This window comes from Hippichthys cyanospilos, chromosome 1 (assembly GCF_059441005.1).
Source record: "Hippichthys cyanospilos isolate Australia breed blue-spotted pipefish chromosome 1, RoL_Hcya_1.0, whole genome shotgun sequence".
NCBI lineage: Eukaryota > Metazoa > Chordata > Actinopteri > Syngnathiformes > Syngnathidae > Hippichthys > Hippichthys cyanospilos.
In genome coordinates this window covers 13,473,231-13,499,784 of record NC_142369.1, presented here as the reverse complement: position 1 = coordinate 13,499,784, position 26,554 = coordinate 13,473,231, and the positions used below count along the sequence as shown (strand labels likewise).

General features: G+C 39.8%; 3 protein-coding genes across 8 annotated transcripts; 2 read left to right on the top strand and 1 right to left on the bottom strand.

The window, feature by feature from the left end:
* On the top strand, positions 1-5,588 carry LOC148429320 (UDP-glucuronosyltransferase 2A1-like). The gene is made up of 6 exons (XM_088429890.1): positions 1-743; positions 1,706-1,854; positions 2,365-2,496; positions 2,594-2,681; positions 2,745-2,964; positions 4,720-5,588. The coding sequence occupies exons 1-6, from the start codon at positions 20-22 to the stop codon at positions 5,003-5,005; spliced, it is 1,599 nt and encodes a 532-aa protein (XP_088286016.1). The 5' UTR covers positions 1-19; the 3' UTR covers positions 5,006-5,588.
* Positions 5,429-17,392, bottom strand: LOC148429319 (RNA exonuclease 1 homolog). Of its 5 annotated transcripts, none has more exons than XM_088429839.1 (18): positions 17,265-17,392; positions 15,526-15,656; positions 13,188-13,726; positions 12,391-12,906; positions 11,232-11,324; positions 10,708-10,966; positions 9,867-10,177; positions 9,307-9,447; positions 9,116-9,224; positions 8,947-9,021; positions 8,724-8,861; positions 8,517-8,630; positions 7,758-7,831; positions 7,587-7,691; positions 7,394-7,509; positions 7,199-7,337; positions 5,869-5,989; positions 5,429-5,743 (listed from the first exon to the last, which is right to left on the bottom strand). In XM_088429839.1, the coding sequence occupies exons 3-18, from the start codon at positions 13,698-13,700 to the stop codon at positions 5,658-5,660; spliced, it is 2,910 nt and encodes a 969-aa protein (XP_088285965.1). In that variant the 5' UTR covers positions 13,701-13,726; positions 15,526-15,656; positions 17,265-17,392; the 3' UTR covers positions 5,429-5,657. The 5 variants fall into 5 exon arrangements, with proteins under 5 accessions (XP_088285965.1, XP_088285973.1, XP_088285957.1 ...); XM_088429847.1 differs by having other exon boundaries at positions 17,187-17,314; XM_088429831.1 differs by lacking the exon at positions 17,265-17,392 and having other exon boundaries at positions 13,188-13,420; positions 13,553-13,726; positions 15,526-15,712.
* poli (polymerase (DNA directed) iota) lies at positions 15,961-25,838 on the top strand. 2 transcript variants are annotated; one of them, XM_088429870.1, is made up of 10 exons: positions 15,961-16,155; positions 16,253-16,372; positions 18,337-18,501; positions 19,366-19,503; positions 19,875-20,117; positions 20,252-20,430; positions 20,492-20,583; positions 22,553-22,686; positions 22,950-23,158; positions 25,398-25,838. In XM_088429870.1, the coding sequence occupies exons 1-10, from the start codon at positions 16,068-16,070 to the stop codon at positions 25,836-25,838; spliced, it is 1,809 nt and encodes a 602-aa protein (XP_088285996.1). In that variant the 5' UTR covers positions 15,961-16,067. The 2 variants fall into 2 exon arrangements, with proteins under 2 accessions (XP_088285996.1, XP_088286004.1); XM_088429878.1 differs by lacking the exon at positions 18,337-18,501.
* The last annotated feature ends 716 nt before the right edge of the window (positions 25,839-26,554 follow it).

Here is a 26,554-nt window from a genome sequence, read left to right as displayed (position 1 = left end):
ACAACACACCGCCGCGACAATGCCGGGCGAGAGGGTCCCTCTTTGCGCCCTACTGCTGCTGCTCAGCGTGGCGGCGGGCGCCGAGGGCGGGCGCATCTTGGTGTGGTACACCGAGGCCAGCCACTGGATCAATATGAAGCCCGTACTGGAGGCGCTGGTGGACCGCGGACACAACGTGACCGTCCTGATTCCCAGCGCTTCGATCTTCATGAAGGCCAGCGACAAGTCCCGTTTCCACTACTTGCCCTTCAATGTCTCGGTTTCCGTTGAGGAAATCGAGAGCTTCATGGAGGATTTTCTCGCGTTCTCTATTTATGAAATTGACTACATGAACTATTTCCAGCTCTATGCCAAATTCCTGTCCATGATGAAACGGGACCTGCAGTACACATTGAAATATCTGGACGGCGTGGTGAAGTCGCACGACGTCATGACCAAGCTGAAGGAGGCCAAATATGACCTTCTCTTATCGGATCCCATCTACGCCGGCAGCGACCTGGTGGCTGAGATCCTGGGCATCCCGCTGATCTTCACGCTGCGTTTCTCCATGGTGTACAACTTTGAGCGTTACTGCGGGCAGCTGCCTTCGCCGCCATCTTTTGTGCCCGCTGTCATGAGCAAACTGACTGACAAAATGAGCTTCTCAGAGAGAGTTTGGAACTTCCTCTTCTATGCCTTGAATGACGTTATGATTGAACTGGCCCTTTGGTCAGAGGTGGATAAATACTACACGGAGTTCAAAGGTAAGTGGCACGCTTCAAAAATTCTACAATTCTAAATTCTACCACAACAGTAGAGGACAAGGCAAAGGCATCTCAAAGAAAGGAGAGAGAGATGTGTTTCGTCTCTCTTTCTTACTTTCGCTGCTGGCACTGCACAAAAAGCAAAGGCCGGAAACCTCATCCCCCTCCTTGATTTCCTACTTAAATTTAACAAACATATTGTTGTGACGGCCATTTGAACATCACCTTGTTAAGCATGCCCGCTGTATGTGACATCACTGTGTCCCCAGTGAGCACAAAAAATCTAATATCACAAAAAAAGAATCACAAAAAAATCTTAATTGAGCATTATGTCCAGCTGTGTGAAGATATAGTTATTGTTTTTTTTCTGGTGGGTGGGGGTGCAGAAGGAAGACATGAAAATGGAATAGCATGTGAGATTTGTCTGAGGAAGAGTAAATTTAGGGAAAAGAAAATTAACAAAACAAACAAAAAAAACACCCTACTACACCTTCGATAAAGGTAGAGTGATATGCATTATTTAAAAAAAAAAAAAAAAAGTCGTCTTGACACAAACAGGTCAATTGCGACGACAAAGATGATAATGTAGCAAGCCATGGCAAGCACTTTGCCAAACTAAACTCAAGAACACCCCACGTTTGAGACAACAGACAGGATGGACGATGTTATTTTCTAATTTGCCATTGACTAAAGAAAGGCATGATGGATGAGCCTAAAGGTTGCAGCCACACTTGGAGCAACAGGTAGTATCAAACGCAACAAAAGGTAAATGGTTACAGCCTGTTAAAGTAAATAAATGACTGAAGCCACATGTATGTTGTTGTAAGTCAATCTTTGATCTGCCGCACTATGTCTAAATTGAAAAATTACTGGTTGAGGAATTTTGTCTGATTTTTTTTTTAATCTCTTGACAGTACCTCTTAAAATAGCTAGAGCTAGATGTTTTGTCCTTTTCTTGACAGGCACGCCAACCAGTGCCTGCGAGTTAGTGGGCAAGGCAGATTTCTGGCTGATAAGGACTTACTGGGATTTTGACTATCCGCGTCCTTTCCTGCCCAACTTCAAGTATGTTGGCGGGATCCACTGCAGACCCGCCAAAGCTTTGCCACAGGTACGGTACATCAAGGTTCTGATTTGAACGATTCGAACGATTTGAAACGGAAACGGCACTTATTTTGTCTAATAATTTGTGTTGGTTTGCAATCACTGTATTTTTGATGATATGAAGTTGGTAGTGATGGGCTAAAGTGGGGATAACCATAAACTGTGAAAAATTCAAAGTAAAATTTTGGAGTAATGCCCCCCGGCTTTCCATTTTGCCATGTTACAAAATGATGGTAAAGGACACTCCTCAATTCATTTTGGCAACAATATGCCAGCATGAGCATAAAACCAGCAAATAAAGATAAAACAAGCTATGCGGGGTTTCACCATACAATATCTGTACACTATATCCGCTTCAGCAGATATTCAATATGTTGCAGGATGCAGATTTATATTAACAGAGTCCTGATTCCAATCTGAAAATATCTGGCACCATTTCCATTGCTTCACACATAAAAGAATTGTCTGCATTGCGTTTAACGTTTAAAGAGCCGCTATTTGGTTTTCTTCTATTCAGGACATGGAGGAGTTTGTGCAAAGTTCAGGTGACGACGGCATTGTGGTCTTCACTCTTGGATCTATGGTCAAAAACGTCAGCAACGAGAAGGCCAACATAATCGCTTCAGGCCTTGGTCAGATTCCCCAAAAGGTTGGATTGATCATGAAAACATTCACATGCATGAGCTTAACAATTAGAATTGAACCATCCATCTCGCGATAAATTGCCTTTTAACTATTGTTTGTAGGTGCTGTGGCGGTATAGTGGAGAAAAACCAGCAACGTTGGCCCCCAACACAAGACTATATGACTGGATCCCTCAGAATGACCTGCTGGGTTAGTACTCGCCATTTTTTTGCACGTCTGTTAAGGCATATCATTACATCTCAACCCTTCCAGGTCATCCCAAGACGAGAGCCTTCATCACTCATGGCGGCACCAATGGCGTTTACGAGGCCATCTACCACGGAATTCCCATGGTGGGCATCCCCATGTTCGCCGACCAGCCCGACAACATGGTGCACATGAAGGCCAAGGGCGCCGCCGTCACCGTGGACTTCAACTTCATGTCGTCCGAGGACCTCAGCCGTGCCATCAAGACTGTCATTAACGACAAGTCGTAAGTTTTTAAACTCCTTATCGTAGAGATTTTCTGCTTTCACTTTAAACGAATTTTACTACCGGTACTTATTATACCTGCTTGACAATGAAATATATGCTATGTATTATTTTCTTTTATGAGGGTTACAGTCTAATACAATTATACTCACTTGCTAGTTAATTATACTTGCAACATTTTTGTCTTGGGTGATTGAGAGATGTTACATCGCTGTCGGGGAGAAACTTTGTGTGTCCACATGTGGTCAAATTCACCTAGAGGGATATAGAGATAGAGGATTGCAACTTATGGATGTAAAATCTATTGGGAGAAATTGGACTCAGGTAAATTCTGTTTGTGTGGCTGTATGTATATTGTATTTATTGAGTCTGATTTTTTCCAAATGTAATTATTTAAGTCATTTATTTTGAAAGGGACGATAATTATTTAGCCATTTTCAGCAGTAAACTTTATGTTGTCTTAATCACAGGAACTAAATTATTTTTCATGTACAAGTACTTCCTTTGTAAACATTTTGTCACTTGCTGTCGACGTAAAGGGCTAAAGTAATAACCAATCATGACTTGAGAAATGAGCTTGTAAACATCACATGACTAATACTAGAAAACAAGTGAGCTGTGATTGGTTGTTACATAAGTCCCGAGCCTAAGTGATATTACTTTGTCAAGAACAATTATTTTAATTATTTATGAAAACATGACTTGGCTTAACCTAGCTATTCAATTCACTTATACATTAAATATGAAAATATTTTTTTTTTTTTACCTGATGATACATGATGTAAAATGATTTTATAACGGCTAACTAATTCACTGCCACTGACGAGCATAATTTGCATTTTTACTGGGCAGGCCAGTGAATTCATGTATTACATGGAAGCTTATTTTTATTTTTAGTAGCGGAAGTACAAATGTGTAACTAAAATGATGATTGCATATGTTTGCAAACCATAGAGTAAATCGGAAGCATTTTAAATGGTGGCAGATTTGTGTCGACTCCCATTTGACTCATTTCCTGCCAGCCCAGTAAAAATAGGCCTTCAACATCTATAGCTGTCAATGCGAGTGAAGGATTTAAATCAAGGATGTCAAACTGATTTTTATCGTGGGCCACATTGTACTTATAGTGTCTGTTAGAGGGACTGGAATAAATCTAAAAATAGTCTAAAAAAGCTTCAATTTTAACCTACCCCTTTAATTTCTCTAAAATCCTGAAAATTTAGCACTTCAAAATAGAAAAACAGGCCTAATAAACGCCGTTTTTGCTGGTTTACATCTTTACCTCTTTTTGAAAAAAGATCGGGAACAGAAAAAGGTTATTTTTTAAGACAATCTGCAAGTTTAGCTAGAAACTTGAAATCAAATCAGCATTTGGCGGGCCACATAAAATGATGTGGCGGGCCGGTTCTGGCCCCCGGGCCTTGAGTTTGACGCCCATGATTTAAATGTTCTTTTGCAAAATGGCAGCAATGTTCATTTACTGCAAGTAATGCATTTTTATTCTTGATATTTGCCAGCAATGTATAGTGACAGGTATATTAATTGACTCAGTTCTAGCCCATTAAAAATTGATACTGGATGTCTACAGCCGTCTCTCTCTCTCTCTCTCTCGCTCTCTCTCTCTCTCTCTATATATATATATATATATATATATATATTCAAAGATACATGTTTGAAAATAGGCCTGACTTGGTTGTCAACCTGCATTTGACCAACAAGATTTTCAATCATCCCTGTATTTGTCCCATGTCTACAGGTACAAGGAGAACGCCATGCGTCTGTCCCTTATCCACCACGACCGACCGATGAGCGCCCTGGACGAAGCCGTGTTCTGGATCGAGTTCACCATGAGACATAAGGGTGCCAAACATCTCAGGGTTCAAGCCCATGAGCTCACCTGGTACCAGTACCACAGTCTGGACGTGGCCGGGTTTCTGCTCTCCATCGTCCTGCTGTCCTTGTTCCTCTTTGTCCAGATGTGCAGGTGTTGTCTGCGTAGATGCTGCAGCCGTAAAAAAAAGACAAAGAAGAAGGCTGAGTAATGGAAACAGTGGAGATCTATGACTTTGTACAGCTTATGCTCACCGAGGCATAACTTTAGATACATGTGAATAAGCCCGACTGGTGAAAGAACTGTCAAAGAAAAAAAAAAAGTGACAAAATATTAGAAGCAGCTGTGTATGACCCAATAATAAAGAAAGCGGTAGCCTATTAAAACTGAGATACAGTACCTATTGTTGTGGGTTGATTAGTGATCACCGTAGGCGATTGACTTGAGGTAATGCAATATGAGAAACTTATTAAAAACTTAGAAATATTAAAATCAAAATAATATACATCTACCTGTAGTGCAGAATAGTAACCAATCATAAACCTCAGAGGCGTGGCCAGTTGCAATTTGACCACCTGCTCATTAAAAGCTTGCATTTCATTGGCTGATGCAAAATGACAACAAAAGAACAAAATGCCATTGACTTGGTTTTTACTTAAGACATTTTTTAAACACAATAACAAAATGCCATCTCCACACTCCTACTTTAGGAATGTCTTATCTAAGTGCAGTTTCATAGTTTACTGTACAAACACAAACAATATCAAAATGAGAAAAATAAAGCTCATCAGTACAACAAAGCAACATGTGTTTTTTTTTCCTGTAATTGTGTGTAGTAGGAGGAGAGCTTGTTGTTATTGCCATCATTTTTTCACTTTGCAGTCTTTGGTCTTCAGCAACATGAGCTCCATGCAAGCGGTGGCGTCTTCTGCGGTGTCATGACCACATACTGAGAGAAACAAAAACATTTCAGACTGACACAGGATGCTGTTTTGTCATCAGACTCACTCTATAAACGAACAGTTTGGGGTATAGAGGAAAAACAGTTGGGGTTTTTTTCCAGGAGAGACCCACCGCTCTCTTGGATGATCCTGGTCAGGTGCTCTGCAGTAAGGCTGCTGAGGCTCAGCCTGTGAGGGGGGCCCAGACGGTGGGGGAAGACAACTGTCGTGTCCACCACCGTGTTGTGGAGCAACTATAAATGGGAAAGAGCAACAGACCATCCTAGAGTGTCCACCACTAGCCAAAGCAGCAGCAGCTCATATTCAATACTCAAAAAGTTAAGAATATTTGGAGTGAAACTTCATTATGAACCTAAAATGCACAGTAACTTTTACGTTACAAGTGAACTCTGACTGTCATGCAAATATCCATCAATTTAGGAGTTTTGGCACAACTTGCTGTTCATAACAATGAGCAGATTGAGAAGAGATCTTGGAATCAGTCGCGTTTTCAAGGGCTGTCCAAGTCAATGTCCTCCTATAACTCCACCAGTATCTCTGCTGCAGTCTGCCGACACTAAACATCTTGTTGGAAGACTTTTAAAAGGTTAGGGGTAATGTTTAACTCATAGCAACTGTAAAATAAAGCTTCTAATTTATAAACTTATCAATGGCAATGAACGAGCTTACTTATTCAGTGACAGTCCATTTAGAATGAATCTAACATCTATAGCCTCCGACGGCAGTGAATAAAGTGTCATGTGTCTGCGCTAGTAAAGTCTCAGCTAATTTAACCACGATGTTTAGTGGCTTATTCACGTCTCAATTTTATTACTCAGCTCCTTGTTAGATAATCATTTGATTGCATTTTCATTTTGCTCCAAATGCAGCAGTATTCATGTAGAATTGTAACACTAGGAACTGCCCTTTCATTAGAACCTGTTGCCATTCATACAACAGAAGAAGTCGTAGCTTCATGTGAATCTGATTTGTGTTCAATTAAACAACCCCACCTAAAATAGTAAATAAGAATATTAGTGTACATGCACTGGGGGGGGGGGTCAATAAAATGTTTAGAATGAGCCTTTGCCCAATACTTCATAGGAAAACACAGAAGCACGATTTAATGTTGAGTCATGTAGTCACTCTGCGAACGGCTCATCTTAAACTTTTGTGACAAAAACAACTTAATTGGGGGGATACAACACAATATTTATGTCCATTTTTGTTGGTTTTACACAAAACAACACAATTTTATCGGTTGCATAATACAAAACAAACGTTTTTTGAAGTTATATTGAAAACAACTTAGTAAGTTGGATAAGTTTGACCCATAATTGGTAATTTTTTTAACTCAAATGGTCTTAGGGTCTGCTGAGAGTAAATTACTGCTGATGATGAAGCTGTCTTCAACTTCTTAACACACACACACACAAACACATGTACACTCTTCCCAGTTTCACCTTCAGGGCACAGAGATCTATCTCCAGGCCGTGCCCAATCAGAATGGTGTCAGCATTGACAAAGCTCATCAAGGTCTTCTGCACCTCCACCAGAGATGTATGGTTGTCCATAACATCCTTCTCACTGATGCCTGAAAACCTGCACAAGACAGCATGTCACTGGACTACCAGAGGTTTTCATTATTAGCCTGTTACCTGGTGTTATAGTCTATGACCTCGTTGCGCGGCTTAACAAACATGTCATAGACCACTTGAAGGTTCGTGTCCACTACCGTCACTCGCGACAGCTCCAGACCGTCAACAGTATAACACTGACAACACAGGAGCAAGTGTAAAAGTTGAAATTTAAGTAAATGATAATACCACCCCCCACACAAAACAAAATCACCATTTCACAGTCCAGCGCATAGACTCCAGGGCAGCTTCTATCTGCGGGATGTCTGGGGATGGTTGCCACAAATCCATCCATGGCAAAGGAATCGTGCACATGCAACTATAGTGGATAAGAGGCAGATTAATAAAAGTTATATGCCCAGTACTGTATCGGCAGGTGTCTCACCTGAAATGTTTGACAACCGGGTGCCCCCATGATTCCCTGGCAGCAGCTGTAGCGAGTCTCCACCCCGCCTGGCACTGAGGTCACACACGCACGAAATCCAAATTTCTTAATGTTAGGGATTCCAAACAATGACTAAAAAAAGTGTGTGTGGGGTACATTACAGAATAGATCTTTTTTTCCAAGGGAGTCCCCATAATACTAACACCAATTAAACATTGTAATACAAAAACTATACAATTATTAGCTAGATTTAAAAAGTAGCACTTGTTATTTTTTGGGGGGAAAGGCATGTTTCTTACAAATCAAAAGTTAGTAAAGTTAAAAAAAAGAGCCAATTTCTCTTAATTACTCTGTCTTGCAAAGCAGACTGAAGTTGTATAATTCTTTGCGCAGCTACAAATTGAAGGAGAAATCATTTTTGATTGTGAATCATTTTGAATCAAGAATAGGTTTGAGTTGAAAAATCGAAGTGTGATAAAGTCAAAGATTCGCACTTCGTTTTTTTTTTTTTTTTTTAAATCCATCAAAATACTAATCATTGTTGGGACTCCAAACATTTCTTTTGTGATCCATTGCTTTTTAGTACTGCGAACCCCAGGGGGTAAAAAGAGCCAGATCACAGATTGTTTTTCCTCAAAGTTCGGATAGGGAAGATTAACCGAAATATTTTTCTTTCATTAGTTGTTAGTCCCCACATTCCTATGAACGAGACCCGGTGGAACTCAAGAGCTCAGTTTGCCAACCCCTGCATTCGTGTACCTCTGTTAGTCACTGCTTTCCCATAGTGATAGTTGCACTCTTCCATTCGGGTGTGTTTGCCCGCCTTGTTCACAGAGTAGGTTGCTCCGCATCGACAGCAAATCCTCTTTAGGGCTATTAGGAGATGCAAGCATGAAGATTCCATGAGCAGCAGCTAAAGTGCGTCCTCTAGTGACTACAATAGTCAGTACATGTATGGAAGCTTACGGTCGTGATTGCCCTTCTTGTTTGCGAATAGGAAAGCACAGCCGGGTTTCTCCGGGTGTGGAACAGGATAGTTGCTCACAAGCTGATGCTCCTCACTCAAAATGTGATCCCTTAAAATCTCATACAAAGCAGCATCATCTGCCAGGGAGAAGAAAACCTAATTTTATGGTACCACACGAGTACATCTCATCAGGGAAGTAATATACACCAGAGTGACATGCACCTTTTCCTTTGAGCTGCTTCCGGTTTAGTGAAACGTTTCCTTTAGGGTTTTTGCTGTCACCTTTTTTACCTAAGTCTGCGAAAAACCAAAACAAAACAAAAAACTAGAGGGGGGATCTAAAAAGGGCGTCCTTACAACTTTATGAATTGCTAGTAGTTTTGACCCTCACCATTGACAGAAGTATGCTTTTTCAACCTCTTTAGTGCATTCACTGCAACACTGAGATATTTCAGTTTGTTAACACTGCGATTGTACACCGTTTTCTCCTCAGCCAGTGCCTGTCGATCATTACAAGAGAGCCAACCATCATGCCAAGTCTTTGTCATGGAGAGCCACATTCCTAGCAAGCAACAGGATCACCCTTTTGAATGCTTCGTCAACATCGGCAGACGTGTCGAGGAACGCTTCGGTGAACTGGTTGACGTAGCGCTGTCTGACATCGTGGGGCACTTTTTCTTTGGCAGCCTCACTCTGCTGCTTCGCTTTTCGTTTGGCTGCTGGCTTTTCACAGACAAACACAAATTACAATTTCGGGACAAAATATGGTTGCTCACGTGCTCAATAGTAAAAAGATATACAAGTATTGATTTAATTCAGTTAAAACAAACTAAAAAGGTTTAATGTACTCAAGTAGAAAAGTAAAAAGTGCATTTTGTTGCAACTCGCATTAAAATCCACATAACTTGGAATAAAAAAAAAAAAAAGATTTTTTTTAAAGCTGTTTTCGATAAACAGAAGTGTAAACTGCGACGCAGAAGTTAACGTGAGCTTTTATTAATGGAAAATGAAAAAAGAAATTAGGCGATTTTGACAAATACGCTTTAAATAAAGTCAAAATGATGTAAATATTCCTGAAATAACTACTTCAGTACTGTACAGAAACAAAAGTAATTGTACTTTTACTTCCGAGCAGTGCATACCTTTATAGCAGCTTGGCTGGGCGTTTCACTGCCAACGGTGAGAGGCTCCACTGCAGAAATGGTGCGAGAGCGATAGGGTCGGCGAGGAGTGGCAGGAATAAGCAGAGGCGCAGTGGGCCGACATTTCTGCGTAGCGACGTTCCCCGTTTTGCCAGTGATGGGGCCCAGGCGCACTTGAGAGATTGGTGTAAGGACAGAGGTGACCTCGCTGGAGGTCGAGTTGAGAGGCATTGTGCCCTGAGGGAGGATCAGGTGCAAATTGTCGCCGACATTGAGTATGGCGGAGCCCAGAGGCATGTAGTTGTCGCAGTCTGTGAGGAGACAATGGGTCTCTTAATGTATGAAAGTCTGTAACTGTATATTCATTTGGACTTTGAAATATTTTACCTTGTAAAAGAAATACAAAACCTATTATTCAAGTCCATGTAATGTGAAACTAAATGCAGCGTTGCCTTATGATAATGCGCTGATTTACAGGTTTGTAAAGTTTGAGTGCATACTGTATTGGGGCATCACCGCTAGACGGCAGCATTTCACTACAACGCAATATCCAGCCACCATCTACAGTAGTATTCATGCAAATAAACCAAAACATTAATATATCCACGGATATCACCAAAGAATACTTAGTGATATTACAGTTTACTAAACACCATGAATGAAAATACAACATCTGGGCTGTGTCACGTGTTCAGACTTGTCCAAATGCAGTGAGACACAGAGTCTGATTGACTCACCTTTTTTAGGCACAATCATAAGTAAATAAAATGTTTACCTTCCTGTTGAGCGGCAGGCAAAGCATTGACAACTGCTGCAGGAGGAGCAGCAACAAAATGTTTACCTTCCTGTTGAGCAGCAGGCAAAGCAAAGGCAACTGCTGCAGGAGGAGCAGGCACTGGTCGTCTGTCTTGCTTCTTTTGACCGCTGGACAAGAGGAATGCCTGACCTCCTTTCGAGGCAGCTGTAAAAACGGCCCTCTTCTGATGGACCTGCTGAGTCTTGGGCAGACTGGCAACAGGTTGTGAGGCCGGGGATGGCGTAACTGGCACTTGTAATGGAACCAGGACCTTAGGCTGCAGTCTCCTTTTTGCTGATGCAAGCTGTCAAATCGACAAATTACTTTTTTAATCTTGAAATAGAACTATGGGAGTGTCATTCAGTAACCTTTCAAATTCATCTTCCAACACAACTTTTTTTTTTTTTTTTTTTTGCTCATGTACATGCACACTTAGCTCTTCCATCATTTCCAGTGCATCACTGATGCTACTACTTTTCCCATTTAGACAGGACTTTGTTAGCATCTAGGAAAAAAAAGACAAAAAAAAAAAAAAACAGACAAATAGATGAACAAGTGTTTTGTACAACCTCTGTATCTTTGAGCTCATGTGCAATCCTCCTCTTTCCTGGTTGCTTTTGGGTTGAGAAAGCTGGAATGTCAGGTTTTGCCTGTTGCTCCATCTAGTAAAATAACAGGATTTAGTATATCTTAATATATCACATTTTAATGATTCAAAATCTATCTAAAAGACCATTTTTTTTGACAAAGTTATCTTTAAAATAACCATTAGTTGCAGATAGGAATGTTCGAGATACCAGTACTCCAACTTTTGAGTAGTCACAGATTAAAAAAAAAAAAAAAAAAAGTGTTAATCCCCCTAGTTACTTGCTTTAATTACCGTGTTATTCTTATTCAATTACAATGTGATTGTATTACATGTAAGGTTTGTTGATTCACACAATTAAACATTTTCCACTTATCCAGATATCTTCCTGCACTTATGCACTTTACCGTTGAAAAATGTACTGACATATGTTTTAAATATACCTTACGTTGCTTTGTCTACTGTACAATGAACCTATTAAAAGCTATCCTGTAAGTCATCCACGATAAGCTTGCTTGCCACATTCCAAAAGGGGCCTGCTCTCATCCTTCCAAAGGTCAGGTCATCGACAACTACTGAGAAACAGACCTCATGCTTGAGGCCACTTGACGACCACTGTCGCTGAAGAAAATTGTGGCCTGCGAAATGTCCTACAGTAGTTTGGCTGAATGTGATTTACTGGAACATGTTGCCACACATCATATTGTGCTATATTTACATGTGCTGATCTTTCCAACCACAGGCACACATAACCACACAAACGTATGCGATCATTTTGGGTTACGGCCACACTTGTGTCCCCCATGCCCTTTCAGGGCTGGAACCGTCATGTAACCTAGGGTCCTCTACGCAAATAAAAGTGAGAGGTCGAGAGAGACAGAGTGCAGCAGAATTGTAACCTCTGCAATCTGTCATTCTCCTTATGCATGAGCTGATATTACTGCCTTCTCTCTTTCTTTGTGAGCCACTTGTTTTTTTACAAATGCCTACTAGGTGACCCTGACATAAAGCTTTATAATTTCTGCATTTGTTAAAATAATTATAAATACAACAGTACAAATAAAAAGGCAAATGAATATTTACTTTAAAAGTCAATCAAGAATGTGCACTCTGCTTTTTAAGCAATTTTTCATCCAACTTACAGGCACTGGCTGCTCCTGACGACCGCCCTCTTGCTCGTTAGCCTCCATGAAGATGCGGTAGCACTCCTCTACAGGGTCGCTGTCAGACAGCTCCATGTCCATTTCTTTTAGCTCCTCATCAGAGCTGGAACTGATGACAATGATGGAACCATCAGCAGATTTCCGTGAAAAACGTTCCTTAGGAGATGAGAGAACATCATTCTGTAACTGGCTGCTGTCTGGGAGGACCTCTGCAGACTCCTGGCGGCTGTGGGTTATAGGGGCGATTGATTCAACACTCTTCTTCTTGGGTGACTGGCACGCTGTGGTTTTCCGCGTCTCCTCCAAACTCTTCGAAATTTTGGCAGAAACTGGCTCATTGGCCTTGTTTGAAATGTGATCTTGTTCAGTTTCATTTTCATCATATTGAAGACCACCATTTTTGAGATTAGGACTTTTGCCCTTCAGGTCTTCCACGCACTCTGTCAGATCAATCACACTTGTAGCTAATGCTTTATGGCATTTTCTCCAGGCTTTCTGCAGGGCAGAGGGTGCAAAACAAGATCATTTAAAAAGTTGTATTGCCACTTAGACAAGTTTAAACGACTCTCATTCAGTCAACAGGACCACAAGATGCAAAATCAACTAATTTGCGAATTTTAGTGTTTTGACAAGGGATTTTTGGTGCAATAGCACATTTGGAAGTTTAGGTAATTGTGTTGATAGCTAAATTATAGTTTAGGTAGGTGGGGTTTAGCAAGTAGGTAATTATATACAAAAAATAAATAAATAAGAAGTCCCAGCATAACGGTACTAACCTTGTGCACTCCTCTTATGAGAGTGTCAGCATCACAGTGATCACGAGCCACCTTCCTCTCAGGTGAGCCCGATATGTCAATTACAAGAATTCCATCTTCATAGGAATCATCTTGTATTCCAGGCGACGGAGGGGGGTTCGCAGTCACCTGACTGTTGTCTGGCTTATTTACATCACACTGGTGCTCACACTTCTTTAGTGTCGTACCAGACAACTTGTATGACCCGAATTCAGCTGTGAAGTTGGACATGGGATCATATTCCAAATCGGTCCTTGGCTTGGAATTGTCAAGCACGTACTTGGTTGATTGAGTGGTTGCTTTGATACTATTAGGTTGTACATACCAAGAACCAGTAGTATTTTTACCTTGGGAGACTTCTGCTACATTATAGCATGACAGCCTCCTTTGCTCTTGCTCTACTTCCAACTTTGCGGTTTTGATCTTCTGCTTGATGAGCTCCAACTCTTGGAATGTTGACTCTTTTGTGTTGTTTGCAACTTGTGCCGCACACATGTTGGACTGCAGGCAATCTTGGACACCTACAGCATAGGAATCAGATTTCAAAAATAGTCACTCTTAAAGGTCAGGAAGCGATGATGGAAAACTTTCTCTTAAAGAACTTTTGAATTCCTTCACAAAGCATAACTGTTATTAGAACCTGATTAGATTGTAAGAATACGACAGTTTATTCACTAAGTACAATTCTCAATCTGTCTGCGGTTTGAATCACTTGCCCTTAACGTCTTCAGTTTTACATGACATTTAATATCATTAGTCTTGTGAATAAGACTCTCACAGCAGCTTCACAGAGAATTAGCAACCTTTGTTGGTGAAGTGTTGATACTTCTGTCAAGAATTCTGCTTGCCATTGAGTGCTGTTGGAATAATTGTAAAAACAGTGATTATACATTTATTACAATCAAAATAACTGCTTGCAATGAAGAAATGCTTTGCTGTGAGAATGAATGCACCGCATGCAAAGAAAAAATCTTTTGTTGTTGTTTTGTCTCAAACTTCGGCGTCGGAACACCAGCTCAAACAAGATGTGATTTACAATATATCTTGCAGACAAAATATTTTTGCAGAATGTCTTGCTACGCGTATTTTTTTTTACCATATGTAATAATCTTTCACCTACATCTATACACATAGAAGGACAAGTACACCAGGTTCCGGCCATAGTTTTCTCCCCTGATGCACCTTTACCCCCTTTTAGTGCAGGAACCTTCATGTAGTTAGGGAACTCTGAATCAACTAAAGAGAGTAGGTCCGGAGAGGCTGGGCAGAGCGCAGTGGAATTGTATTCGTGCAGACCTTCCCCGTTCTCATGCATGAGCTGGAAAAAGAATGCCTTTTCTCATTTTTGTGAATAGTTTCTTACAAATGTCTAACAGATGAACCTGACAAGTGCTCAATGTACCGCATGGGAAACTGTGAAGTTTCTTTATGGCTAGCTATTAAAATCTTACTTCCGGTAGCCTTGGCACTGGATAGAGGATTCAGAAAGACTCTGAATGAATAACTACAACCAAGTTTTTAATTGAACTATGGTTGACAACTTCCAAGAAATGATATGTATGCATTACAAAACATTAAACCTTTAAGGCCCAAAAGGTGTAAAATTGAGACCTTTGAGGTCCTGTATCCTGCAATTTGTAAAGTTTCACTTTGCAAGACAACTGACTCAAATGATCAGGATCATTATAAAGCTCCAACAGATCTGTGATGAGATAATTTCAATCAGGTGTGTTGCTGAAATCCTGAAAACATGCAGGATACATGCCCTTAAGGACTGAAGTTTGACACATTTGTCAGGTTAACAATGAAAATATTAATTTGCACAGGGGGTATGAAATATTTGTTTTTTATTCTTTAAATACTGTACAAGTACAGATACTTAGGTTAAAAAAAATCTACGCGCTATGCATACAGGGTTGCACAACATGTGTGCTTAAATTGCAGTTGTTAATAAAAGGGACGGGCCACTGCCAATACAAGTTTTGGGCCGATACATGAACTTATTTCATGGTATCAGGACTCACGATGGCAGCTGAGACTACAGATCTCTTGAAAAAGTTTTACAATAACAAATTAGAAAATGCAATTCAGTAGAATGGAAAATAGTAGTTAATTTAAATGACATTTTAAGAAAAAAGGAAACCTTACGCGGAACAAATTAGCTTGACCCGGTTACACTTTATCTTTTCAAATTCAAAATTCTATGTGTAAAAATGGCACTCTATAATTATACTTCCAACCGTTTTCCTGATCTACATTTTTTTAATTGCCACAAGCCGTTCAAAAACACAAAATATGTTTCGAGCAAACGTTAACGCACCTGTTGTGTCTACTGGCGGTAATGTCCTCAAGAAGTCTCCGATCAAACGTTGCCCGTCCTCGGCATGTTTGTACCAGCAGTGAGGTCGTTCGCAGCAGATCTTGGGGAAAAGACAGGAAGGACAGGGTTCCCTAGAAAAGAGGCCAGACGACGGGAACATCGTTGCTTGACCCTACAGTCCAGGATGGTAGTGGGTCTGACTGTCAAATGCCAAGATGCGGCCAGTCTTCTTTATATAGCAGTCGGGAACGCGTTAGACTGCGGTTTAGACATATATATTTTTAATTCATCAATTATTTAAATACGCTTCTTGGTCGACATATAAAGCGTTACCACGCGGTTTCAATTAGCTTTTTTTTTTTTTTTTTAAATCGCGTTGTAGTGAAGTCCCCACGTCGAAAGATAGCGCTGTTTGTGAGCGTTGTTGTTGTTGTGGTTTCTTACTTTGTGGTGTGTCACTTTTCCCTGCTTACATACATGAAGCGAGCTAAAACGTTGACGCTATTTTCAAAATTTACACAATTATAATTCGCAATTTTGCTATGGAAAGCAGCCAGGATGAGATGGAAGAGGATGAAACCGAGTGGAAACATCTTTTAACGGATGCGCCACCAGCCTGTCGCGTTTCAGGTTAATTAACTTTACATCTGTCAATTGAAACTACATTATTGTACTTTCACTGCTTAAGTATGTTTTAAGTATGTTTGATACTTTGTGACAATTTCAGGATCGAATCTACGTAAGTCGCCAAAACCTGCACACAGGGTAATTTTGCACCTGGACATGGATTGCTTCTATGCTCAGGTGGAAATGATCCAAAATCCAGCTTTGAGAGACGTTCCTTTAGGTTAGTGATTCTCAACATTTTTTCAAAGATGCACTCCCTTTATTTTTCTCTCAGCCGACTATCCCCCAACCATAACAAAGTCATTTTGATTGACAACGAATTGCTGTACTTAAAACAGAGTACATTGCCAGCCATGTCTGAATGATAAAACTTTGCAACTGTTTTTTTGGTGCTCTCTGTATGTATATTTTTCGTGAGCAACCCTAGCAAGTCGTTTAATCGTTTTATCAGTTCTATTTCTGGCTTTTCTGCCATAAACGTGTGTTAATCGACAAGTGCACACCTGTATAAAACTTTACAAAATAAAGGCATACAAACTTTTGCAAAGGATTCACACAATATGGTAACAAGTTGCTATCATGTTTCATTTAATTTGCTCTTAATTTTAAAAGAATGATTGATCGTTACTGTCACAGCATTAAAAAAAACATTACACTAGCTTTGCCGACACCTGCAGAAAGCCAGACTTTATATGGCTGTTCTTTTGCCAATATTTATTTTACATTAAGTGAAGCAGTCCTTAATTGCACTGGACTGACTGCACGAGCCACATGTGATGAAATGATCACACAGCTGATGGCATTTTTGATGTGTAGTAGGCTTTAATTAAGTTTTGGATGACCTAAATACATATTTTATTTTTTTATATGCAGTGTTATTCTCACTTGAGATGTCAAAGAGTTTTTTTGTTGCTTTGAGAGTTTTTTTCTACTGTGAGAAACGGTCAAATTGCACCCATAATTTACTGTAGATGGTAAAGGTGTGTTTTGTATTTTCACAAGCTTATCATGTAATCACTGAACAAGTGACTTACCTGTCAATGTAGCAGGCATATTGTCAATGTTGGAGAGTCTGTGTTGTTCCGAAATTAATTAACTATTGCCACACTCACCTAAATGCTTGTTCCTTATTTTCTGGAAGTCTTGTCCAATTAAGATTCACTCAAAAGTTTAAATTTCCCCGTCTTTTATCTCCAGAAATAGGTAAAAGTACTAATTAACAGATTAACAGAGATTTTCAGGCTTTTTATTACTACACAACAAAAAGACACCTTGCCCTTCACGGCTGTATTTATACTACGTTCCAAATAACTGTTGACATCATCCACGCCTTCCTTCAATAACACCATACAAGGAGATGTTAGTGAGTGTTTCGCCCCCATTTTCCCTGGCTGATATTCTTTAAGCACTCTGTAAGCATTTCTTTCACAGATCTTTTCATTGGCAAACTATGATTAAACAAACTGTACTTATGTAAAATCCATGTCAAGGTGCTTTGGGAATAAAATATAGGAGTAGTATATAAAAGTGACCTTTAAAAATGAGCATAATACTAAAAAGGGGTATGAGTGATATCCAGAGCTATCACCCGTCATTTTAAGCATACACTGTCCGAATAATATTTGAAAATAGTCATTCAAAAATCAGTGTTTAATAATATGTACTAAATTTGGATTTAAACTGACATTTGAAAGTACTGTAATACAACACGAATCACAAATCCCCTGTCAACAAATTTACTGAGAATTCAAATGCCTATCTACATCCAAAAACAATGAAACGCTGCTGCTTAAAGTCTTTGGAAAATCCTAGAATTTAAACAGTAATTTTTGCACAAAATGTGATCTCTAAACTGTTTAGTATAAATATCCTCGAGTTTAAATAGTCAATTTTGCACAAAATATGATCACTAAACTGTTTAGTATAATATCCTTACATCAGTCAAAACAAATGGCCTACAGATGATTTGATTAAAAAAAAAAATGGTGAAGATTGTAGTTGTGTACATTAGGCAATATTTGAAAGGGATTGACCACTGCTCATTTTGGGCACTAGGCAGTTCCCAAAAGATATATTTGAATGTGTAATTTCAAATTTCATGAGCATCCCAGAGACCAAACAATTTTTATTCAAATGATTACAAAGCCACTTTTACACAATGTAGTATCTTTGTGATACCACCAGGTATCCAGCAGAAGTACATCATAGTCACATGCAATTACATGGCGAGGCAACAGGGTGTTACCAAGCTCATGTCCATCACCGATGCCAAACAGAAGTGTCCTCAGCTGGTGCTTGTGAAAGGCGAAGACCTGACGCACTATAGAGAAATGTCCTATCAAGTGACTGGTAGGCCGCATATTTACAGTCTTTTGATAATATCGGGGCTCAAGGTGCATTGCACAACTTCATTAGGTTGTTTTTACCGTTATAGGGGGTCCTCAACTTACGACGTGGATCCGTTCTTAAAAAGCGGTATAACCCGAATTTTAGTGTTAGTCGGAACACCATACGAATAATAAATAAATACAATTGTTCTGCCTCTTTTTGCACCCTGTTTTGTTGGATAAACTTTGTTCTTGCACCACATTTTATTTTGTAGAGAACTCGCGTTTTGAATGGTGCAACCAGAAACAATTCAACGGCATTTTTGCCACAGTGCACGCGTCTTTCTGTGACAAGACGTGCGGACAAACAAGTTGAGCCCGTGGCCGCCAAGAATGGCAGCAAAAAGGTAGGGTCGATCTCAGCCGTCACTTTTATTACATCAACAAAACCGAAAAACGGAACATAGGTCTCTCTTGCGGGCAACAACTTGTTCGTTGGCATTTCACTGTTTTTCGATCGCTAAATATCAATTTCACTTCCATGGTGATAATGGCCTTTATTGTCTGAAGAATCTGCCTTACGCTTTGGAGCCATAACGAAGGGCAAAAAGTTAAAAACAAAAAATGATCAAACGCAGAAAGAAACACAACCTGAGAGACACTGTCTTCCTCGGCCACAACCACCACAAAGCGTATTCATCCACTGAGCTAGAAACTAGTTCGCAATTGTTCGCGCGTTCGTAACCTCGAAACGTCGTAGACAGTCGAGACTGTCGTAAACTGAGGACCCCCTGTACTCTGAAAACAAATGGATCACCTACTGTCAACAAACACGAAAATGTGTCTTATTCTCTTTTGCTTTTCTTACTCTCCACCTTCCTATAAGATCTGCTGCTGTCATTCTGTCCATTGGTAGAGAGGCTTGGCTTTGATGAGAACTTTTTGGACATTACAGAGATGATAGAAAAAAGGCTGACACTCACACCAGAGTTCTCATTTAAAGGCCATGTTTACAATATTTCAGGTAAGCCCCAAAACCATGTGAAGATAATTACAATAATCACTGCATTCTCACCGTTAATGACTGACATTTTCCCCTTTTTTGTGTGGGCCCTGTCTCTTTATATTTGCAAATTATATTAATATTAAGCGTTTTATTTAATCAGCCCCTTGATTGATAAACTATTTTTTCCCAATAATCAGCATCATCTTAAAAAAATCCATATAGATTGAGGTCTCATCCATAGGAGTTAATCGAGGTGCTAAGCGGCCGATGCTATTACAGTATATTTCTTGTTGGTGCCCTTTTCTCACAGTTTGCTATTAGCTGTAAGGCTCCAATCAGAGGGATTAATGTAGCTGGGGTGCCACAATGTGATGACTCTTGATGCACAGGTGAAGCCGCAGGTGCTAAAGCCAGCATTCACCCAGAGTTGGCATTAGGATCGCACATCGCTGCCGAGCTGCGGAAAGCCATCTGCAATCGACTGGGCCTCACCGGCTGCGCTGGTATTGCCACTAACAAGCTGTTGGCCAAGCTGGTGTCGGGCACCTTTAAGCCCAACCAGCAGACCACAATCTTGCCGGAAAACGTTGATGACATCATGAGCAGTCTGAGAGGTCTCCGTCAGATACCTGGTATGTGTGTTTTAAGTGGGAAATAAATGTGATTTGGCTGCATTAGACTTAAATACAAGATGGTATTTTCACACGTTTGACTGACACGTACTATAATAAGTTGACACTGGTCGTCAACGTTGTGCATTTTCAAGGTGTTGGACACCAAACAGCCAAAAGGCTCCAAGCACTAGGTTTGGTCAGCATCAGGGACCTGCAGTTCTTCCCGCTGACTGAGCTGACAAGAGAGTTCGGGTCTCCACACGCAGGGCGTCTGAAGAATCTATCCTTTGGCGTGGACGACTCTCCTGTCAACCCAACCGGAGCCCCTCAGGTAATGCTGGAATGTATCATTGGTGGGCAGTACACCATCGATGTTAATGACTTGATTTCAGTCTCTCAGTGATGAAGACTCCTTTAAGAAAATGTCATGTGTGAAAGAAGTGATGGACAAGATTCAGCAGCTCCTCGGTAGCCTGCTGGAAAGGTCAGAGTCAAGTTTTCACACTGTTCTCAAAGATTTGTTTAGTGGATACTTTGAAACATTGTGAAGAGAACCAAAAAAATAGTAAATAAGCTGCTGTGACTTTCATACTGGATCGAGTGAATATAAAATATCTACACACCATTGTTCGGATGCCAAATTTTTGTGAGTAAAAAAAAAATAGACCAATTTCATTCTTTTCAAAACTTTCCACCATTAACGGAAAGATAACGACAAGGCTATCAAGACCTTTCATTGGTTTATGATTGGTTTTAAGTACTTTTTTCAGTAAAAAAAAACAAAAAAAAAACATAACTTCTTACTTTTATTAAGTTATTATTATCAGTGAGATTTTTGGTATCAATGTCGTTATGTTATTTCATTTTTTTTTTCCAATTTTTAACAAAAGGGTACTAACAATTTTACCTGTTGTTATGGAAAATAAGTATTCAGCATAACATGTTATTCAGAGACCACCTGTTTTTGAACAAAAAACCTTTCTCTTAACGTACATGAGAACTCTCTGTGAAGGTGGAATTAGACAACCTTGACAGATAAGCAAGTTCAACACAGAAGTCCATCATTCTTTGCCTTTGCCTCACTTCTTTGTTATAGTCGCCATCTACTAGCCATAAGAATACTCATTTAATTATGTTTTGACAAACCACTTCACTGTTATACTTTTGTCTACTTGAAGCTTCAAATATAAAGAAACCCCAAAAGATCTATTGTTTTGCAGACTATATTTTGCAGACTAGCCTCACTCCTAAATGCTGAAAATTCCACAACTCTGTGCTGGAACGTCACACATTAACCTTTCTATCTCAAAGGGATTACACGAGCAAAAATGTGGCATTCTGCCAAAATGTATTTGATAATTATTTTTGTAAAATTACCATAATTCATTTAAAAACACATGTTGCTCCTAGCTTTAGTGTTGACTGAAAATGACATCACATGTGCACCGATAACATCCATATCATAGCTTACCTGTTTTCTGGGTTTGGTCATGTTACATCCACAAGCTGAGCCGTGATTGGCTGTTACTTTAGCCCCGAGCACTGGGATGTCATTTTCATTCATGAAGGAATGTGATGGCATTACTTCAGTGTTACTGGGGTCCAAGGCCCCAAAATTTATCAAACCGTTACCACATTCAATAACTGCATGTTCGTTAATCTCCAATTGAGGTGATCAATACAACACTCACATTGTTTTACTGTACAATTTGCTGTGTTCTTTATTTCTCCTGAGTTTAATAAACATAGGAAAGTCTCTCTCTCTACTAGGCGAACAGAGCAGAAAAAGGGCCCCATATTTATTCAGGACGAAAAATGCCTCCTGATCAAAAGGTCTTTCCTCATTTAGAAAATGCTCTTGGAAAAGGATGGTGGGAGTCTTCTTCCCATGGTCGAGTTTTCAGTTCAGCTGTGGTTTGTGTTGATAAACCACCATTTCGTCAAGTTCCGTCCTTGACTGTGTCCTGTTTTGCTCACTGCAGAACAATCTCATCTTGTTTTGCAAATACTCCCAAAGATAAAGAACAAGTATCTCGCCAAAGAAGGTTATATTCAAGTTAAATTCACTTGAGCCTTTTTAAGATCAATGTGATCATTAATTTATATGATAAATGAATGCTAAACTGATTATCTTAACATGCCCAACTCGCCATTTTATATTAATGTGATATGCCTATCATAAAATTATAGAGATAATAAAAAGAGAATACACTATGCGATTGTAGGATAAATAGTATTTTTACTTTTGTTAGACCATCTTTATGAATGAGGAGAACTAAATTAGAGTCGTAAATGTAATCAATACAACAGTCTACAGCAGATGGTAAAATGTGTTTTTAAAGGTTTTAATTGTATATGAAAAAAATAATGTTTTCATAAACTCAATAACGACTGTTTTCTGCTGAATAAATATAAAGTATCCCTTTGACCTGTAACCTTTGTTTGAAATCTAGGATGCGCAGAGACGGCAGGCAGCCACAAACCTTCCGACTTTCCGTTCGTAAATACTCGGCGAGCAACAAGTGGTATAGTCGGGAAAGCCGCCAGTGTCCCATCCCCAGCCACGTGGCACGCAATATCACCACGGGTAAGAACTGCATGCACTTTCAAGTTACGCCAAATTGTTTATGATACAAAAAAGAGAGGCTAAGCACAGAAAAAGATTGTTACATTTTAAATAATTGATTATAAATTAAGAGACATATTTTTCATTCTCAGAGAAAGAACCTTGTTATAATTGCATTATCATACAGTACATGAAGTGTGGCTGTATGACAGTTTGGTGTTGATCCAAGTTGCCTTAGCAGAGGTCTTTGCTTTGCTATTCATTTCCTGCCATATCCATTTCAGCCAGTAGTGATGACGCTTCGGCACAGCTGCTCTCATTGGCCATGAAGCTCTTCTCCAAAATGGTGGAGACAACGGCGTCCTTCCACCTGACCCTCATCAACGTGTGTTTCAGCAACCTCCAGACCCGTGCTCAAGCCACCAGCACCAGAGGCTCCATCACTTCCTTCTTTTCAGCCAGGGTCTCCACGCAGAACCCAACTCAAAGTCAGGTAGCAAACTCCAGATCATTTTGCTTTTACGTTCTTCTGTAGTGTGATAACCAAATGAATTTGATTCCTCAAAGTAAGCACATGTTATCACTCTGCCACCACTTCTTCTACTGATGATGATGATTATGACATCAATTTCGGACCTAGATTCACTAATGCATCAATAAGTTAATAGTTATGTGATATTACAGTTGTGTAACAATGTTTTCCATTGATATTCATTTTGAGTGCTAAAATATTTATAGCGGTATACACTCTATTACCAAAACATACTGTATCTGTCGTAAAACTGTATAACATTATTTAAAAATGTAAATTTAACAACCTAATGCTTGATTTGTTTAAATGTACAATACATTTGGTGGTGTGTACAATACATTCATGCCCCCCCCCCCCCCCCCCCCCTTCTCAACAGAATTCTTAAAATGATTAGCTAACGAGTTTCATGAATCAAAATCAGATGTTTTCCAAGAAGTTTCTTAAGCCAAATAAGGTCTTTCACTTGTATAATGCATTTTTGTACTGCTTTTTCCATTTTCATTCTTGGAAAAAAGTTAAATAATACACAGGAAAATTTAGAAAAACATACATAAACATAAAATACACACACCTACACCCATATAAATATATGGGATGCAAAAGTAAAAGATAAAGTTTTATCAGTGATGGTCTATAATCTGTAATCTTCAATTATGTATTTTTAATTTATTTTCCTGATTTTGATCTGTGTTTTGACACGTTTTTTACAGTGACCTTGAGTGTCCTGAAAGGCGTTTAAAATCAAATTCATTATTATTTATTATTCAGTATTTTTTTTGGTGGCTAAATAAATTTACCAGAGTAAATAACCTAAATCTGTTTAGTATTCCATCCATCCATGCACCAATTATCCAAGGCACTAATCCTCACAAGGGTCACGGGCATATTGGAGCGTATTCCAGTTGTCTTCTTTAAGTAGTCCTTTAAGTAATAATTACATGGAATGTAAAAAATGTGCAGCAATTTTGACACAGTACCTCCCTCTGCTGTCTACATGAATTGATGTTAAAGAACCCCTGGGCTCGCATTTCAAAAGTCATGTGACCAAACTCAAAAAAACAGGAGAATTGTGACGTCTGCCATGCTGACCAGACCAGTGTGGTCTCATAGAACAAATTATTGCAAAGGAAATATTTGGTTTCCTCTTTAAACAACAACTGCATAACATCAATAAAAGTTTATTAAATGAGCCATAACATTGTATTTAAAGACTTTCCAGTGTAATATTTGCATTTAAATTACGTTTGGCACATTGGCGATTTAATTTCTTATTAAATATGAGTTTTATGGTCCCGATATTTCGAACTAGGAAGTAAAACGACTTGTTTGCAGAGACCCTACCTTACCGTGTAGCTGCCTCACCTCCTTCATGATGTAGCTCAATGTCAGCCCGAAACATGAAATCGTTCATCATCTTGACCGCTCATCCTCACGAGGCTCGCGGATGATGGAGACTACCAACAGTGTGAATTACAGGGCCATAAACAGGTCTTACTGGCATTAAAATGCAAAACGGCATCTATACAAGACTCTCACTAACATGTGTTTCCCCTATCAAATCAGTCCTTGTGGGAACCCTGTATTCAAAACAATTGTTCTCTCCACAGGTGAATTATTTTCTACTGATGTTGATTGTTTGGCTATTGCTCCCAAACACACATTATGGCCATTTCAGCATTTTCTACAGTAAAACGTTGTAGCTAATAAATGAAACGTTGCTGTTTACTTGGCCAACTCGGTACAAACTCTCCCTTCCTCAGCTCCAGAACCAAAACAAAACTGAAAGACATAGATCAGGTCAGCGTGTATTTTCTCGGCGGTTAGGGGGAGGTGTTGGGATGGTACAAATTACTCTTGTCGTCATAAGCGCTCTTGAAGCTGTTTTCATCTGAACAGGCGGACCACTGTGAGAGCGCAGAATCAGCAAGGAATTCTTAGAAATGCATCAATGAAGGAAAATAATAATGTATTTTGTGAGTGTTAGGGGGGAGAAGACTTTATGTTACGGTCCCTTTTAAGGAGAGTCACTGTTTCATTTGAAAACCTCTTTGGATCTTCTGGTACTCACACATATACAGTTCTTTCATTTGTTGTACTTGCAGTCTTCCCTCTACTTACATTTAGACTTTTAATAACAAAGCCAAAGCACAAGAATATAATATTTCCACCTTACCTTTCCACCTAATTGACTTCCTTATAGATTGATTCCTGCGCAAGTGGAAATTGTGCAGATGATCATCTCTGCTCTCTAAACGTGATGCCTCCACTTAGTCCGGACAAGACCACTAAAAGCCTGACCAGACGTGACGAAGCATCGCTCCAGGCCAGACCCACACAGAGCACTTCTTCAGTCCCAGGGGAGGCATCTCAGTCGGTGACCACCTCCCACAGCAGCACATGCTCCCACGGTGGTAACGTCAAACTCATCGCAACAGATCAATTGCCCCCAAAGGTAGACCCGCTGGTGTTTTCCCAACTGCCAACCAACATTCAGACAGAACTGATAAAAGAGTGGGAGCAGCGCAGGCCAGTTCAAAAGATCCCCTTTTCCATGAAGCCAACGAGGGGAGCCAAAGAGAAGAAAGGTACTGGAAGGAGAAGCCAAACCAATACTTTGTTGAATTATTTTAAACCCACTTAGAGAAGCTCCAAATGCTGTACAGTGAAAAGAGACTGAGCCCTGCCAGGGATCCCAAAAAAATCACAAAAACATTTTATAAATGCACCAGATCGCCACGGAGCACTGCTTTGTCTAAAATGATGCTCCTCAACTTACCTCAAAGTAGTTCCCTGTCACCGTGGGCTCACAAGAAGGTGGCAAAGAACTCCTTTTGGCTAAACTTACTTCAATGTACTGCACTCTACTGTGTACTCTACAGCACTGCAAGATGGTGTCAAAACCACTTCTTATGTTTCAGCTCCTCACCTCAACTCACTTTAACAGAGTTCCTTGGTACGAAACCGACTCATGTTATGTCAAAGCACTAACTTTTCTGAATTGCCCGTCAACTCACTTCAATAGAGCTCCATATATGCCACAAAGTGTTTGCAGAGCGCTCCTCTTATCAAACTGAAGAACCTCACATCACTTCATCATAGTTCTTTGGCACCAAAATGCCAGGAAAGCACTGCTTTTGAAACTCTTCAACTCGCGTCAACTTACTTTCATGGCATTAAGTTGATACAAGATGGCCAAGAAAGAAAACATTTAATCTTTGAGTAAATAACAGCAGGACCACAATAAATACTTTAACACTGATATCAACAGTGGCTCCAATCCATTTTTGATGAGGCTGTTGATGAAAGTACAGGAACATGCATATTTTTCCAAACATACTTTGATTGCTGGTTTACATT

What these genes read in the sequence shown, in the direction of transcription:
- LOC148429320 (XM_088429890.1), top strand. Translation starts at nt 20, where the DNA reads ATGCCGGGCGAGAGGGTCCCTCTTTGCGCCCTACTGCTGCTGCTCAGC. An exon ending in CCGCCAAAGCTTTGCCACAG is followed by an intron (nt 1,855 to 2,364) that starts GTACGGTACATC and finishes TCTTCTATTCAG; the next exon opens with GACATGGAGGAGTTTGTGCA. An exon ending in TTGGTCAGATTCCCCAAAAG is followed by an intron (nt 2,497 to 2,593) that starts GTTGGATTGATC and finishes TATTGTTTGTAG; the next exon opens with GTGCTGTGGCGGTATAGTGG.
- poli (XM_088429870.1), top strand. Translation starts at nt 16,068, where the DNA reads ATGGAAAGCAGCCAGGATGAGATGGAAGAGGATGAAACCGAGTGGAAA. An exon ending in ACCAGCCTGTCGCGTTTCAG is followed by an intron (nt 16,156 to 16,252) that starts GTTAATTAACTT and finishes TGACAATTTCAG; the next exon opens with GATCGAATCTACGTAAGTCG. An exon ending in TTTGAGAGACGTTCCTTTAG is followed by an intron (nt 16,373 to 18,336) that starts GTTAGTGATTCT and finishes TGATACCACCAG; the next exon opens with GTATCCAGCAGAAGTACATC.
- LOC148429319 (XM_088429822.1), bottom strand. Translation starts at nt 15,685, where the DNA reads ATGTTCCCGTCGTCTGGCCTCTTTTCTAGGGAACCCTGTCCTTCCTGT. An exon ending in TTGACGAAGCATTCAAAAGG is followed by an intron (nt 9,225 to 9,306) that starts GTGATCCTGTTG and finishes AATGATCGACAG; the next exon opens with GCACTGGCTGAGGAGAAAAC. An exon ending in GTCATAGACTATAACACCAG is followed by an intron (nt 7,338 to 7,393) that starts GTAACAGGCTAA and finishes TGTCTTGTGCAG; the next exon opens with GTTTTCAGGCATCAGTGAGA.